Source organism: Thrips palmi, unplaced genomic scaffold, assembly GCF_012932325.1.
Source record: "Thrips palmi isolate BJ-2018 unplaced genomic scaffold, TpBJ-2018v1 HiC_scaffold_5, whole genome shotgun sequence".
Classification (NCBI taxonomy): domain Eukaryota; kingdom Metazoa; phylum Arthropoda; class Insecta; order Thysanoptera; family Thripidae; genus Thrips; species Thrips palmi.
The window spans coordinates 12,696,106-12,710,431 of record NW_023144632.1 but is presented as its reverse complement, the minus strand read 5'-3'; the positions used below and the strand labels follow the sequence as shown (position 1 = coordinate 12,710,431).

Sequence of the window (14,326 nt, the reverse complement as noted above, 5' to 3'; positions counted from 1 at the left end):
GTAGCTCACTGGGATCTTCGATGAGCCATCTCATGGGTGGGATGACCCGGGTTCCCTTCATGGCAGACAAGCACACATTGAAAAGAAAAGAAAAACAAAACATATGTTAAACACCAAGTACCGTCCTTTATTTACAGGAGTAGAACACTTAAAGTCTATCCAAAAAATGCCTGTTAATGGTGCAAAGTTCAGACCGCTTTTACAGAGGATCTTTAAATGCAGATTAGTCCTTGACCAGACTTATACACCCATTTACTTACAATTGGAGATGGATAACGAGGAGCAGCATAGGTTTATTTAATAAAAAATGAACCCAAAAATTAGGCCAATAAGATGTTAATGAAGAAAGAAAGAAAGTACCGCAAGGTCCAGTCAATGGGACTGTCACCACATTTAAAAGAAACAAAGTCAGCGAGTATAAGGATACAAAATTAACACACCCAATGACCTATGTACTTTGAAAATTTGATTTTCGGCTTTCTTAATATGTTTTTTTAAAATTAATATTCTATGCTTGCATGATGGTAACAAAGAATCTTACAATGCGTAAATGTGACAAATGAAAGTTGAATTGATGTACATACAAATCATTGCAGTGGTATCACACTTGTATAAAAGACAGTATTCAAAGTAAAGCATCTACATATACATCTACTAAGAACATTCTCTCAGTCAAGGTCAATAACAGGAATTAGTGAAGTGTGTAAGTGTTCAACACCCATCTTATAAAACTACAGGGTTGACACCTCTGAAGAAAAAATGAAATCTAACTATCACAAGTACCTAATTTGTTCTTCAATGAAAAAAATTCAAATGCAGATTATAGATCTTGTAACAAACCAACTAATTTGTAAACTTTTAGAGGCAGGATGGCAAGATGAGGAAAATGTAAGCTTATCAAGTAACCACAGAAAAAATTCTGCACCTGTGCCATACCTTGCCCAAAAATGTAGCTCTTCAAAGGAACAGAAAAAAAGTGTAGAACAGAACACATCACAAAATGCAATAATTACAGCAGAACAAGAAATTACAAATCAAGTACACATAAGTGATCACAGTAAAGATTATATTTGTGACAACCCAAACATTGCAAAATTAATTTCCTGTTCCCAGACTAGCTAAAATCGAGCAGAACACTTTCCGCAGTTATTCAAGGAAAAGAAATGAATGGGACCAGCATTCAGCAATTTCATCTCAGACAGAGTAAATTGTAATATAACCTACAGAACAAACAGACTTACAAGGCACCAGCTATGTACCTCGCAAACTAAGAGAATACTGATGTTTGCTCGTAAAGAATCACATTCACAACATAACCCTGAGAGCTCAAAATCAAGCAAACAATACATTCATTATCGTTCATTGTAAACAAAGTTTTTACTGACAAAGAGAATTCTGTCCTAGCAAGGTAATCTCAGAACTACTTCCATGCACATAAAAATAACTTACACACTAATTGCAACAAAACAAAAAATTAAAAGTCAAAAACATATGTTCCAAAACCACAGAAGCAAAGAACAAGAAAATAAAAGAGCAAAAAGAGAGGACTCTTAAAGATTTGTGAAACTATTCACATTGTAACACTACTCAAAGAAAATGCAGTCTATCTTACTTGGTCCACTTTGCCAATGCATTCTCCTGGTTTATTGTGATTAACTGTACAACGTAAACAGAAAACATATCAGCCAATTACAGAAAACTAAAAACATTCAAAATAAAGGTCCAGCTTGTCCTCAGGCATTGACATGATATCTCACAGGGAAACTAAATTTGTAACAACATAAAAACAGTCTAATAACCACATTGAGTGGAAAAGAGTGAGCAAAACATTGATAGGATTTGGACAGTAAAAATCAACCCTTAATTAAAAATGGGAACTGATACGCGTAAAGTTTAATGAAATAGTTCCATGAAAGAAAAAGAAATGTGCTTCGATAGGGAAATGTCAACAACGGTTGGAGAAAAATCTTTTTTTTATAACTATCACAGAATATTTGAATGTGTTTTTTAACAGTTATTTAGATATTCTTAACTGCTGGTGTAATGCACAATAATAAAAATAAAACAATTTTGCTTTGGGAGATGTTCGGGAGATGGTACTGAAAAACAGAAAAAACCTGTACTTTTGAAAGGAACGGAGCATAAAGATGGTTGATCATACTGTCATGAATCTGTCTACTGAGCTGGCACCTCAGGGGCCAAGCGGCAAGTGAATGCCACAATTGTCATGATCAAATTACGAACAAACCCGGGGGCAGAGGGATGGTTAGCTAAATTTTCTAGAAGAGCCCTCAATTCCAGGAACATGTTCCTTGTGTATGGATTACGCCTGGAACGGTATCTCATGAGCAGGAACTGATAGTACATGAAAGGTGTGAGAAGTCCAGCACGGCCCCTAAAATAAAATAACATGAGAATATTAATAAAAGTAATAATAAAATAACAATATTGCTTTTAATATTTACAAAAATACTCAAACAATAAATGATGCAACAACCAAAGGCAACAACTTACATCAGAATAAGGACAACGGTGAACGGCATGAGGAAAATCTCAGAGAATGAAATCAAACGGAGAATGTTTCTTGACTGGAATTCCACCAATGAAATGGCAAGACGAGCACCCCACCAGGAATTTTGGCCAAGGGTCTAGGACAAGAGAAAAATTCAATACAAATTTTAAAAAACACATGGAGATTGGCATGCTATGATTATAGTAAAATGTATGAAGAAACTTACATCAAGAAGCTGCAGAGAGTAACTTGCTGAATGCAGAAGCGCAAATAGAGAGACAGGAAGCAGGACCACTGTCTCAGAATTAAGGATTAAACAAATGGACCATTTTTCTAAAAATGAGAATAAATAATAATACACTGTAATGAGCAGTAAAGGATACGTGTAACAGGTGGCACATAGAGGAAAATAATACAAAAGAAGAGGTAATGGCAGCTGTCTTCAGTGAGAAGTCGCATCAAAAACTCCCTAGTCAGAGAAACTGGGTGCAGTCTCTGGTGTAGACGTAGTGCACTTGTGGCAGCATTAGCCATTAATGCTTTGTAGTATGCATTGTAAGGATTCCTGTAAGAAATTCAGTACTGTAATATTCCCATTGAGAATTGATAAGAGAGGTGACTTTTGACTTTTGAGCATAACCAGAAGAAAACAAAACACACCCAAAAAAGATCAAAACCCCTGAACACTAGACTCAAGGTCAGCCAGTCTGGCATCAATAGGCATAGAGATGTCGACCCTCAAGAGGAAAATAAAAAAAAGAAACACAAAGAAATGAAAGATTCTTTTTAAGCCTTATACACTGGAGGTTGATTGGCATTAGTTTCAATTTTCAAAGTGACTCCCAATCGATCTGAACAAAATTCACACTGGACAGTACCAGCACTGTTATCAAATGCAACATAATATAATGAAACTTCTTACCAAAATAAAGGGATGAAGTAGCCTATGGTAAACACCAATGTTGCAATTCGAGTTGCCCATAAGGCAACATCAATTTTATACTGCAAAACATGCTTTCGAAGGGCGTCCCAGCCCTTTGGTTGCTGATGAACACCACCCGTAGCGAAGTCAGCCATTCTGGAAACATAGGTAAAGGACAGTCATTGAATCGTTACTCAAGCATATTACATTCTGTTAATCTAATCTTATCTTTTGAAAAGCATTGTCGCAACTGTAACAATGCTTGTGCACAATTATTGAGAAAGTGCCAGTCATTATCAGTGTAGAAATGGAAGTGCATTATATCAAACAAAAACTAGATATGAATAAAAGTAAAAAGAAGTCTTTATCACCTTAAATTTTCACCTTAAATTGCACAAATAGGACAACTGCATAACTCTTGTGACGAAAATGTACATGCGATGATATTTAAACACATGACAAGCGATCTACCTATTACTGTATGCATTGAAACAAAATCAAGGGCCAAGAGAGTACGTTAAACATAAGGAAAATTAACCCAAAAGAAAATATGTCTACATTAAAAAAAATTGATTATGAAACATTAAGCATCCCAGTTTTGAGGACGACATAAAGGCATGAACTCAAGGTAGAAACCATATTTGACAACAGGTGCGTTTTGAAGTAGAAACTAAAAAATTCCAGCAAAAATCACCAAGAATAGCCATTAAGACCACCGCAAATGGGTATAACAGAGACATGACGACAGCAATATCCTGCCGAACCCAATAAGTGAACAAGTTGCCATGACTCTTAACCAACCAACAAATCAATGAACGTTTCATGCAGTCATTAAAAGCGTAAATAAGACGGTGCGGAAAATATTCATGAATCAAACGCTTCTAACCTGGAGCTTTCTCTTCACAAAGCGGACGACACGACACGAAGCACCTACTACCAGTATGGAACTCAAACTACCTGCGACACAGGAGGAGGAGAAACTTCGCTGATTCACGTAAGAAAAAAGGAAAGCGGATATGAAGAGGCACAAACCTGCCAAAAACCCAACGGTAGGATCACCACGTGTTCAATCTAGCTTTGCTTTCAAAAAAGGGATAACCAAATTTTGAAAAACAATAATTTTGCTTTGCTTGACTACTTCTTCGTGAGTTTCTATTGATTAAGGTGAGTAAATGAAACTCAGGTTATACCAAAATTGAAGAGGTCTTTCGTTTTATCAAGTTGGCAACTTCAATACTGCGCCATCTTTGCTAGCTTGCAGCGCTTAATTTTTAAACGCTGCGCAAGCCTGATGCTTCAGTATCCGTCAACCCCTACTTGTACAACATATTGATTACTGGAGAGCATTATATGGAGAAACATCTCGATTGTTCTCAATGCATCCCATTTCCGTCTCCTCCAAGCATTGTGTAGAAATGAAGTTGCAGTCGCGAAGAGCATTACGTAACTACTCAAACGACTGAACCGAGGGTACAATTACTGAGGAGGAACCCAGTGTTTTGCAAATCCAGTTTTGATTGTGGGTGTTCTGGTCTGTTCAGATTCTCTGTTGCCCCGCCTTCAGTTGTTAGCGCAAGTCCCGTGTATTCAGCTTAACTCCTCCTCCTCCCTCTGGCTTTAGCGGGGTAAAGCCGGGGTAAAGCCAGGGTAAAACCAGGGTAAAATCCTTTTCACCTCTCTTTTACCCATCGAGAATTGGGAATTGGGCAAAAGAAAATGTCACAAAACATAAATCTGCTGATACAGGCAATGTTTAATGATAGCAACAGACTTGACAATACAAATAATTTAATACTTATCAAGGGAAACTCAAGTCAAGAGTTGATTTAAACTTCGGTAATAATACCTTAATGAATATAACAGCAAAAAAATTCTACAAAAACTTCAGTTTTTGCATAATCCTTCTTTAACAAACATTCAAAAGTTGGGAGAAAAAAATTATTCACAAAATTTGAATGTATGTTTCCCTTGATACTTTTCTTTTGTAAAAAAAGGAAATAAAAACTATGTGAGCTTACAAGCCTCCAGGGCACATCTACAATAAAACACCTTAGGACTGAGAATAAAATAAGCATTTAAAACTTACTTTAACATTTGGATTGCAAGCAAAAAACCATCCAACTGGTACCACTGGTACCACATTGAGTAAATATACATCTTCACATAGTCTATAATATCTGGAAGTAACATTGTTAGAAATCTAACATCACAAATTATAGGTATAATAATACACATAAATATTACAATTTCTGAATGGGTTGGGTTTATTATTGTATCATATACAAAGAAACAAACAGGTTTATTGCTTAAAGAAGCAAATTTAATTATGGAAAATGAACAATAAAGACATTAAAACAATAATGCTATTCATAAAGGTTAAATGAAAAAATGTTTGGAAACGTTGCCACATTAGATATAAGACAATGAAAAAAATGTGACAAGAAGAGAGGGTGCGTAGGCCCCCATGAGGACAGGCATCTCAGTCTTGATATACAATATCTGCATGGCTTTCAAACTTAGCATTACATCTGACTTAAACAGAAATAATGAAAGTTTTACAATGAAAACTTTTGCTGAGCAGTGAATATGAATGACGCATCATTACTTCTGAACACTGTAGAAACACATAGGGTCATTAAAACAAAAGAGAACACAGGAATTTTAATATTTGCATAATGCAACTAATCAAGCCCACTGAGCACTCAAATGTAAACAATTTTTACTTTCATTTTTCTTTGCAATTAGAGTTAAACTAGTGTATTTCGGTAATGTACAAGACAAAACAATTCATAAAGTTGATATTTCTAGGTTACTTGGTTGATCAACTTTAATTGGTATAGAGACATCTAGGGAACCCATCATATTGCTAGGTTCAATAATAACATCAAGAGGCTTGCCATCGACTGAAATTTCAATGCCACTTAAGTCAACTCCAGTAAAAGCAGTAGATTTACAAGGCTTAGTTAATTTACCTTCTCCACTATTTGTAGATGCTCCTGAAGATTTGGATACTCCTAAAGGCAAACTGAGACTTTGCACAGAATCAGTTTGTGGCTGAGAGTTTTCTGAATTTTTCTCACTGGCCCTGATGTTAACACTACCCACAGATACTGGGCTAGAAGAAGCTTCAATGAAACTAACATTATCATCAAACCGCACTCTATCCACAGAAACACAGTCTTCATTGCCTCCAAAACAGCTCCCAGCACTTTCCGTGTCACTTGTCTGAATGAAAACAAATCCAAACAGGAAACACAAACAATTAGAAAATACATGTAGAATTTTCATTTAACATCAAGGCAAGCATTAATACATTTTGAACAGCCTTACCTGTCTGTCTGGATTTGTTCTGCGCCTATTTGTAGAAAAATCAGCACGCTTCACAACAGGACCTGCAGCGAGTTCTTCAAAGGAATCTGATATTGTGTCTTCAACGCTTACAACTCCTGAGACTGAATCCATCTGAAAATTAAGATGATATTAAAATAGATAAAAAGATAATTTTTAAATAAAATCACAGACATGGAGAAAGACTTGACAACGACCGACCTTATAATTTGCTATGGATCCAGCGAGAGCTCTGGTAGAAGCAGCACCATCATCGTTGAGTGACGCTGACACGGACTTCTCCGACAAGCTGGTCGCTGCAGAGGCCGTCTCACTGGTCATGCTGAAGCGGTGCGTCTGCGCCACGTCCACGATCTCGAGCCTGCAGGAAGGGCCATGGGCCACGAGGGGCGAACCGTGAGTACACTGTACCGACTGTACGTGGGCAGAGGCATTCCGAGTGACGACCGCGCCTTGTACACTCTTACCTCTGTCCAGCAGACACTCCGGCGATGGAGCCCGCCAGGCTAGCCCCGGTGAGGCTGGCCCCGGCGATGGCCACGTTGCTGACGGACTGGTCCTCCCTGTCCGGCCCGAACGGGTACACGAAGGCGCCCTCCGCGTCGCCATCGCGGCCCAGCCGCTCCAGGTGGCTGCCGCTGCCCATCGAGATGGACACCTCCCCGATGGATGGGTTGACGACGACACCGCGGTGGCTCAGGCTCACGCCGTCATGCTCCTGGTCGGCGCGCTTGTCCGCCACGCCGCCGTCCAGGCCGTCCAGATCGTCCAGGCTGAGCCACTGCGCCGCGTTCAGCACGCCGCAGCCGCGCGACCGGCACATGGCCACGGGCACCACGCCGTACACGTAGCAGAGCAGCACCGGCGCGCCGATGGACACGGCCAGCGCGGCGAGGAACGGGGAGGCCACGATCTGCAAACAGACACAAGGGGGTGGGTCATGGTCATGCGGACACGCTTCGTCGAGGCAGGTGGACCGCCACACTGGCACGCACGCCGGGCTGGGCTAGGGCTAGACTGGGCGAACGTCAAGCTGTTCGGCCTGGAAATCGCGAAGGGGCAGGGACAGTAGGACAGGGGAGGCCAAGGCTCTGACTTCATTTTATCTGTCCGCCTCGCGCCTCGCCTGTGAGTGCCTGTCAGTCGGCTCGAGGGGCAAGGAAGATGGCAAGGGGCAAGGCTCTGTTCGACTCACTGGGTCAAACGCCGGCCGAGGGTACCGATGAACTCCCCCTCCGGAAAATGATGGGGGGGGGGAGGCGCGGGCGGAGACCAGGCCAGGCGGGCGTTCGCCGCGTTCCCCGCGCTCGCCGTGCGCATCCAGGGCGCGCAGCGCACACTCCCCCCTTCCCCACTGCGCAGGGCCGCGCAGGGCACGACGGGGGCATGGCAGCGCAGGCCTGCGGGCCTAGGGCAGGGCGTTGCGGCACGCCGCGGCCCGCCAGTCGAGTCTAGTCGCCCTACCGAGCTAGCCGCCTGGGCCTTGGGCTTGACGTGGGTCTGCACGGAGGCGCCGCGACGCAGCACGACGCGAGGCTCGTCGGGTCTGCACGCCCCCGCAGCCCGCGCCGACCCCGCAAACACCACAACGTCGGCCAGCCTGGCCTCGCCGCGGCCTACCATGCCGCTGTAGACAGTAACCCCCCAGCCGGCGCCCTGGAGCAACGACAGAGGAGCACCAGCCTTCCCCCCTCCCTGCAGGTAAACAAAACCACGCCTCACCGTGCCGCAGACCGCGGCGCTGCCGGGGCTCGAACCCACGCACAACACGTTGGCCACACAGCTTCCAGGGGAGCTTGGCATTGGCGGCGACGTGTTTGCGACGCTGTGTCAACCCTCAAAACCTTGGCAGCGGGGGAGCAAGGCCTCTACTTCCTGTCCGTGGCCATGTCGTCGTGGTGGTGTAGCGCCGTGTAGCGCGGTGCCCCCCGCACACGCGGCGCCGCCGCCCGTCCCGTTCCAGCGCGGTGTGGCGGCCAGGCGGCACTGCACCACACAACGACAGCGTGCTATTTCCGTCCGGCCAGTGAGACCAGCCAAGCGCACTCTTTAAAAAGATACGCACAAAGAGCCCTTTGCTCACTTTGCCAACGCTTCGCAGAAAATGACAAAGGTGTGTGTGTGGGGGGGGGGGGGGCAAGGTAGGGAGCGATGTACGCCACAAAGGCTATTGCGGGCAGCGCAACGGCTCAACGCGCCGGACGCTTATCCCCGCTCTTTTCGAATCGATGGGCTGAGTGCTGTTTGCTGGTCAGTGTACACACCCCGTGTGCACTGTCAACCTTTAAGGCGCCCCCGCCCCGCACACCGGCCCCGCCGGCTTCGCGCCCTGCCAGCGAGGCGGTGATGACGAAGGACACGCCAGACATGACAGCGCGACGAGCGCGACGAGCGCGACAAGTCCCCCTGGAGGCCCGGAGGCCTGGACACGACGCGCAGCGGGGCGCTGGCGGGGGGCTTCCGGCCGCCTGTCGACTAGGCGGCCAGGGACCCGGGCATCAATCATCGAAACTCCACTGGCCGCATTGACCGGCCGACATGGCCTGTCGATGCGGCCGCCGTGCCGCGCCGTGGCTCGCCGCTCCGTTCCGTCAGGGGCTGGCGCCGGCTGGCGGTGATTGCCGGCCGCGCCGTGACTGTGGCAACGCCATGACGTCACCGCTGCACTGCTGCACTTTGGCGCTGCACGCTGCACTTTGCGCAACCTTTAAGGATGGCCCCCGCCGCACCCCGCCACCTCGGCGTCGCCATGGCGTCGCGCGCCATCGCCTCCAGTCGGCTCCAGCCGCTCCCGCCACGTAAAACGAGGAGTAAGTGCCCCGGAGCGGCGCAGGGCAGGGCTCGCCGTCGTCGACATTCTTCCATTCTTGGCTGGAGCGGAATGGCCATGACGGCCACGGCCGGGCCGCTTTTGTTGCCGGTCGGCCAAGTTCAAATCCGGTGATACGACGCGGGGTGGGGCGGGGCGGACGGGAGGGACGGGACTCTGGCGGCATGGCGCTTCAATCTTACTCGCTTCGCTGCATGCAGCGAGGGCGCTCGGCACTCACTCCGACACGACACGACAGGGCAGCCACCACTCCACAAGATGACCACTCAGCCGCCCCGCCCCGCCCGGCCCGGCCCCGCAGGGCCCCCATGACAGGGACTCCGATACGATGCGTGTCTGTTGCACTCCCCTCAACGACGACTACATAACCGCCGATTGCACGGCGTTGCAGGACTTGGCCGACGCTCCCCGCCTGGCCATGACGGACAGCGAGGACGAAGGCTCCCTGGACGACGAGTGCCCCATCAACGAGGAGTGGCTCGAGGACGTCCTGGGGTGCTACCACCGCCAGCGCTACGCCACCGACCAGCAGCTCTGCGTCAAGGTAGGCCCTTCGAGCTTGTCATCGGGCGCCGCCATTCGAACCCACGACCTTAACTTTTGTCCTTTTTGCTCACAGGTGGGCGACTTCACGGTCAAGCCGGGGTGCGCGGCGAGCGAGAGCGTGCTGAGCGACATCGTGGCCGTGGGCGTGGACTACAAGCTGCTGCTGGCGCTCGAGCGCGGCCGCGAGGCTGAGGAGACGTCGCACTCCCTCTCGCTCGTGGTCAAGCTGCTGCCCAGCGACCCCTTCTCTCGCCTCTTCGTCACCGAGGCCCAGTTCGATCTGCGGGAGATCAGCTTCTACACCAAGGTGCGTTTGGCGCGGCAGCGCCGCCGGGCAGAGCGCCCGCCAAGTCGGGCATAGGCCACCCGGCGCGCTGCCCTGTCGCGCAGGGCTGGGCTGCCTACCCCGCGGCCCGCAGGCGCTCCGGGCCGGGCGGGCCGTGACCCTCTCTCTGCTTTGTGCTGCAGGTGGTGCCCGACCTGGAGGCGCTGGACCCCGACTCGGTGCTGCCCATCCCGCGCTGCTACTACGCACGCTACGCGCCCGCCACGGACATCGCGCCGCCAGAGAGCCTGCTGGTGCTGGACAACCTCAAGGCGCAGGGCTACAAGGGCCAGCCCTTCTCGCTTGGCCTCAACCTGCACCAGGCGCGCGCCGCGCTCACCAGCGTGGCCCGCCTGCACGCCCTCACCCTGGTGCTCAAGCTGCGCGACCCGGACTGCCGGCCGCTGTCCGAGCGCTACCCCTTCCTGTTCGCCGCCGAGCGCGCCAGCGAGTCGTACCAGGAGCTGGTGGAGCGGGGCATGCCGCTGGTGAGAACGCGCAGCCCGTCAGCCGTCAGCACCACGACCAGCGGCCGCGACTCTCACTGTCTCCCTGTCGGCAGGTGGACGACTTCCTGCGACGCCGGCCCGGCATGGAGCCCGTGGCGCGCGCCCTGGCCCGCCTGCGGCCGCTCACCAAGTCCCTGATGACGGAGCTGCTGGCGCCCGTGGGCAGCATGGCGCTCATCACGCACACCGACTTCTGGTGCAACAACTTGCTGTTCAAGGACGCGGGCGGCGACCAGGGCGAGCTCACGTGCGCCGTGCTGGACTGGCAGATGGCCACGTACTCACGGCCCACCAACGACCTGGCGCTGCTGCTGCTCAGCTCCCTGTCCACCGCGCTGCGCCGCGAGAGCGAGACGGTAAGGGCAAAACTTTCCTTTCAGCCGAGGGGGGAGAGGGGGGGGGGCGCCAACAACGGCCTTGCCATAAACACCGTGCTTGCTCCCCAGGACCTGGTGGACACGTACTGGCGCAGCTTCACGTCCACGGCGAGCCGCCTGGGCGTGGACATCGAGGCCGAGCACGGCTACGACCGCCGCCAGCTCGACGCGGACCTGCAGCGCTCCAAGCTGCTCGCCATCTTGCTGTGCATCGGCTCGGTCGAGGTGGCCATCGGGGACCCCCTGACCGAGCAGCGCCTCCTGGACGTGCTCACCGACCTGCACCAGGACGGCGCCCTCGACGTCCAGAGCGGGGACGCCGTGGAGCCCCTCAGCCCCGTGGAGCAGCCCGACGCCTGAGCGCATGAGCGAGTGTGTGTGAGAGAGACACGTTGGGAGAGACGCCCCCGCAGCCCCGCGGCGAGAGGCGAAAGGAGGCAAGCGAGGGGCAAAGGCGCGCCAGTGCTGTGTAGTGTTTCGAGTGTGGCGCACCGACGAAAGGGATGCTCTCTCTCGCCGCCGTCAAATCCATTTATCGTTCCGTTTCCTCGTACGACTCACAAGAAGTAATAATTTATGATTGTCACTGAGGTTTAACTACTCAGCAGATGTAAAGGAAACGGCGCAATGCAGGCGTCACGTTGGGCCAGATATTGTATCACGTTTTTTCTCTTTCATCGATTACTCTGACTGACGCCAATTACTTTAAATTATAAATGATATTCTTCGCCAAAGACTTTGCCGCACTGTTTAACCCGACCGAACCCTGCCGAAGTTGAAAAAAAGTAAAACGGTGAAAAAGTTGAAAAGTAAAAGAATGGCGGCGAGCGCGCTGGCAGAGGCTGGCAGATGTCGACGGACGACGGACTGGCGGCGGAAGTATCATTTCCGATTTGTGGTCAGAGCGTGGCGGTGCGGGGCGGGGCGGGGCGCGGCGCTCTTGTAGGCGCCCGGGTGTCCGGGTCCACCATAGGACTGCAGGCGTGCGTACACTGCGCACACTGCCAACAGGCCCGGCACTGCAGAATGCTGGTCACGCGGAGTGCGAAACTCGAGCAGCACGCCGGCGCGCGCCGCGTCCCGGAACGCTCTCGGAAAGTAGGCCGCACCGCAACGCACCGCAACGCACCGCTCCGACTGCTCTCGCGCCTCGGACCGGGCGGGGCCGGGCGGGGCCACCGGCCGCCCCGCTCGCGCAAGGGAACAACAGCCACCGCGACTCGTCAACAAGCCAGTGCCATTTGTATCCCTCTAAAAATAGGAATCTCTTTGCGGAGACTCCGCGGGAGCACGCCGCAGTGCCGCACCAGTTTCTTTTTCGGCACCCTGCGCCGCGCCACGCGCACGCCTTGTGATACGCCCGTCCCGCCGTCCGCGGGGCAAGCCGAGCCGCCGAGGGGCTAGCCAGGCAACGAGCCCCGAGGCTGCGACCGGCACAGCGACTGCACAAAGACTGCTCGCGGACCTCCGCGGTCCGCTTGGGAGGGAAACGCCAGGAGCGATATTTTATCTTGTAAAAGTTAACTAAAGCTTTATTTATTTTAAATGGCCGCGTAAGCACTGTTTTCTTTTTCATTTTACAAAGTCTTTAAAATGATAAAGACGTCCGCACTGTTGTGTTCGGCATCATGGCAACATGCTGGCCTTCCTGTTTTCGGGCCAAACCCACGGACTAACACTGTGTAAAGCGAAACCCCTGTGGAATTTCGGAATAAACAGAAATGTTGCCGATTGAATTGTGATCTGTCAACCCAAACACCGCCACCCCTCCCCACCCCTCCAGGGCGCGCACGAGCGCGAACACGTGCCCACACTGCTCGCTGCCGCCGTGGCGTCACAACGCGGCGAAAGCCAAGCAGACCCAGCCGGCCACGTGACCCTTTACTCGGAAGTCCTCGCGGCGCGCGGCACGCGGCGCGGTGTGGAACGGCGTCGCCGCGCTCCGCTGGGATGCGAGCGGGCCGCCCGGGATGCCGCTGCACCTGCACGGCTGAGACGAGCCGACCTCGTCCCAGCGCTCGGCGAGATCGCCCAGATCGTGAGGCAGGCGGCCTGGCGCGAGGGGCGCGACGACCTTTCAGTCCAGCGACAAAGTGTTGCTCGCTTTTGGTTATTTTTTAGGGGAGGGGGCCGCTGATGATTCTTTTCTTTTTTGAATCCAAGACCCCTTTTTTTTCTCGGCCATCCTTTATCTGGAAAATTGACTTCCGCCGCCGCCACGGCACTCGGGCCCTTCTTCCTCTTCTTCTTCTCTCTCTCTCACGCAGCGCCGCCAAGCGCCGCCCGCCGGCGGCAAAGCCGATAGCCCCGCTAAACGCAGCGAATAGCCCTGGCATCCCATTCGGGGCGGGGCGAGGAGGGGGCACTGCAGGGCGCAGGGCCGCGCGGGGCCTTGCTTGCTGGGGGCGCAGGGAGCAGGGCGCAGGGCGCAGGGCGCAGGGAGCAGCCGAGGCGAAGCGGGGAGAACTCCGGGAAGGTATTCAGCCTCTGTCCCTCAGTCCCTCCGCCCCGACCGCATTGCACGGTAGGAACACAGCGCGGCGAGCGGCGGCGAGCCAGCATATTGAAAAGTTTAAACAGCGTTTCGCTCTTTTTTTACCTTTTCTCTCCTCTCTCCAGCGCTGCCAAGGAGCGCGCATACCACGGACCCAGGGAAAAAGGGGGGGCAGGGGGGAGCCTCAGGCACCGCCGCACCACACTCCTGTCAGGTGCCAGCGAAATGGATCTCTTTGTTGATGTCGGGGCGGCAGCCCTTTCCAGGTCCCTGTCCCATCCCAGCCCGGCAGCGGGATGGCGACTGAGTTACAGCAATCACAGCGACACGCACAGACCACACCGATGCGCTGCAGTTGCTCCTCTATAATGATTGCCGCCGCTCCGTCTCTCTGTCACTCACAGAAGGGGTGCGAGAGAGACGGTCCGAATCAGCCGGGGAGGGGCGGGGAGCGGACGGTGGC

At 51.2% G+C, this 14,326-nt stretch overlaps 3 protein-coding genes across 7 annotated transcripts in view; 1 reads left to right on the top strand and 2 right to left on the bottom strand.

Moving 5' to 3' along the window:
* Nucleotides 1-102: 102 nt before the first annotated feature.
* LOC117651067 (Krueppel homolog 2) lies at nucleotides 103-4,475 on the bottom strand. 2 transcript variants are annotated; one of them, XM_034394797.1, is made up of 6 exons: nucleotides 4,321-4,475; nucleotides 3,435-3,590; nucleotides 2,896-3,077; nucleotides 2,739-2,806; nucleotides 2,515-2,648; nucleotides 103-2,395 (listed from the first exon to the last, which is right to left on the bottom strand). In XM_034394797.1, exons 2-6 carry the CDS (start codon nucleotides 3,587-3,589, stop codon nucleotides 2,176-2,178), a joined length of 759 nt encoding a protein of 252 aa, XP_034250688.1. In that variant the 5' UTR covers nucleotide 3,590; nucleotides 4,321-4,475; the 3' UTR covers nucleotides 103-2,175. The 2 variants fall into 2 exon arrangements, with proteins under 2 accessions (XP_034250688.1, XP_034250689.1); XM_034394798.1 differs by having other exon boundaries at nucleotides 4,392-4,415.
* Nucleotides 4,476-5,167: 692 nt separating this feature from the next.
* LOC117651061 (E3 ubiquitin-protein ligase RNF19B-like) overlaps nucleotides 5,168-14,326 on the bottom strand; it is a 33,922-nt gene continuing 24,763 nt past the window's right edge. For all 3 annotated transcript variants that reach the window (XM_034394786.1, XM_034394785.1, XM_034394787.1), the window contains exons 9-12: nucleotides 7,250-7,695; nucleotides 6,984-7,143; nucleotides 6,765-6,896; nucleotides 5,168-6,659 (exon numbers count right to left, since the gene is read on the bottom strand). In XM_034394786.1, coding sequence (XP_034250677.1) covers nucleotides 6,222-6,659; nucleotides 6,765-6,896; nucleotides 6,984-7,143; nucleotides 7,250-7,695 — 1,176 coding nt within the window. In that variant the 3' untranslated portion in view covers nucleotides 5,168-6,221. The remainder of the gene's footprint in view (nucleotides 6,660-6,764; nucleotides 6,897-6,983; nucleotides 7,144-7,249; nucleotides 7,696-14,326) is intronic.
* Nucleotides 8,288-13,105, top strand: LOC117651064. Of its 2 annotated transcripts, XM_034394792.1 has the most exons (6): nucleotides 8,288-8,483; nucleotides 10,004-10,156; nucleotides 10,232-10,465; nucleotides 10,627-10,971; nucleotides 11,046-11,348; nucleotides 11,439-13,105. In XM_034394792.1, the coding sequence occupies exons 2-6, from the start codon at nucleotides 10,031-10,033 to the stop codon at nucleotides 11,727-11,729; spliced, it is 1,299 nt and encodes a 432-aa protein (XP_034250683.1). In that variant the 5' UTR covers nucleotides 8,288-8,483; nucleotides 10,004-10,030; the 3' UTR covers nucleotides 11,730-13,105. The 2 variants fall into 2 exon arrangements, with proteins under 2 accessions (XP_034250683.1, XP_034250682.1); XM_034394791.1 differs by lacking the exon at nucleotides 8,288-8,483 and having other exon boundaries at nucleotides 9,899-10,156.

Excerpts from the sequence above, each read along its gene's own strand:
- LOC117651067 (XM_034394797.1), bottom strand. The coding sequence starts at position 3,589 with ATGGCTGACTTCGCTACGGGTGGTGTTCATCAGCAACCAAAGGGCTGG. Across the intron at positions 3,078-3,434 it reads TACTTCATCCCTTTATTTTG|GAATCCTTACAATGCATACT; the intron begins GTAAGAAGTTTC and ends AATTTCTTACAG. Across the intron at positions 2,396-2,514 it reads ACCGTTGTCCTTATTCTGAT|GGGCCGTGCTGGACTTCTCA; the intron begins GTAAGTTGTTGC and ends ATTTTATTTTAG.
- LOC117651064 (XM_034394791.1), top strand. The coding sequence starts at position 9,941 with ATGCGTGTCTGTTGCACTCCCCTCAACGACGACTACATAACCGCCGAT. Across the intron at positions 10,466-10,626 it reads AGATCAGCTTCTACACCAAG|GTGGTGCCCGACCTGGAGGC; the intron begins GTGCGTTTGGCG and ends TTTGTGCTGCAG. Across the intron at positions 11,349-11,438 it reads TGCGCCGCGAGAGCGAGACG|GACCTGGTGGACACGTACTG; the intron begins GTAAGGGCAAAA and ends CTTGCTCCCCAG.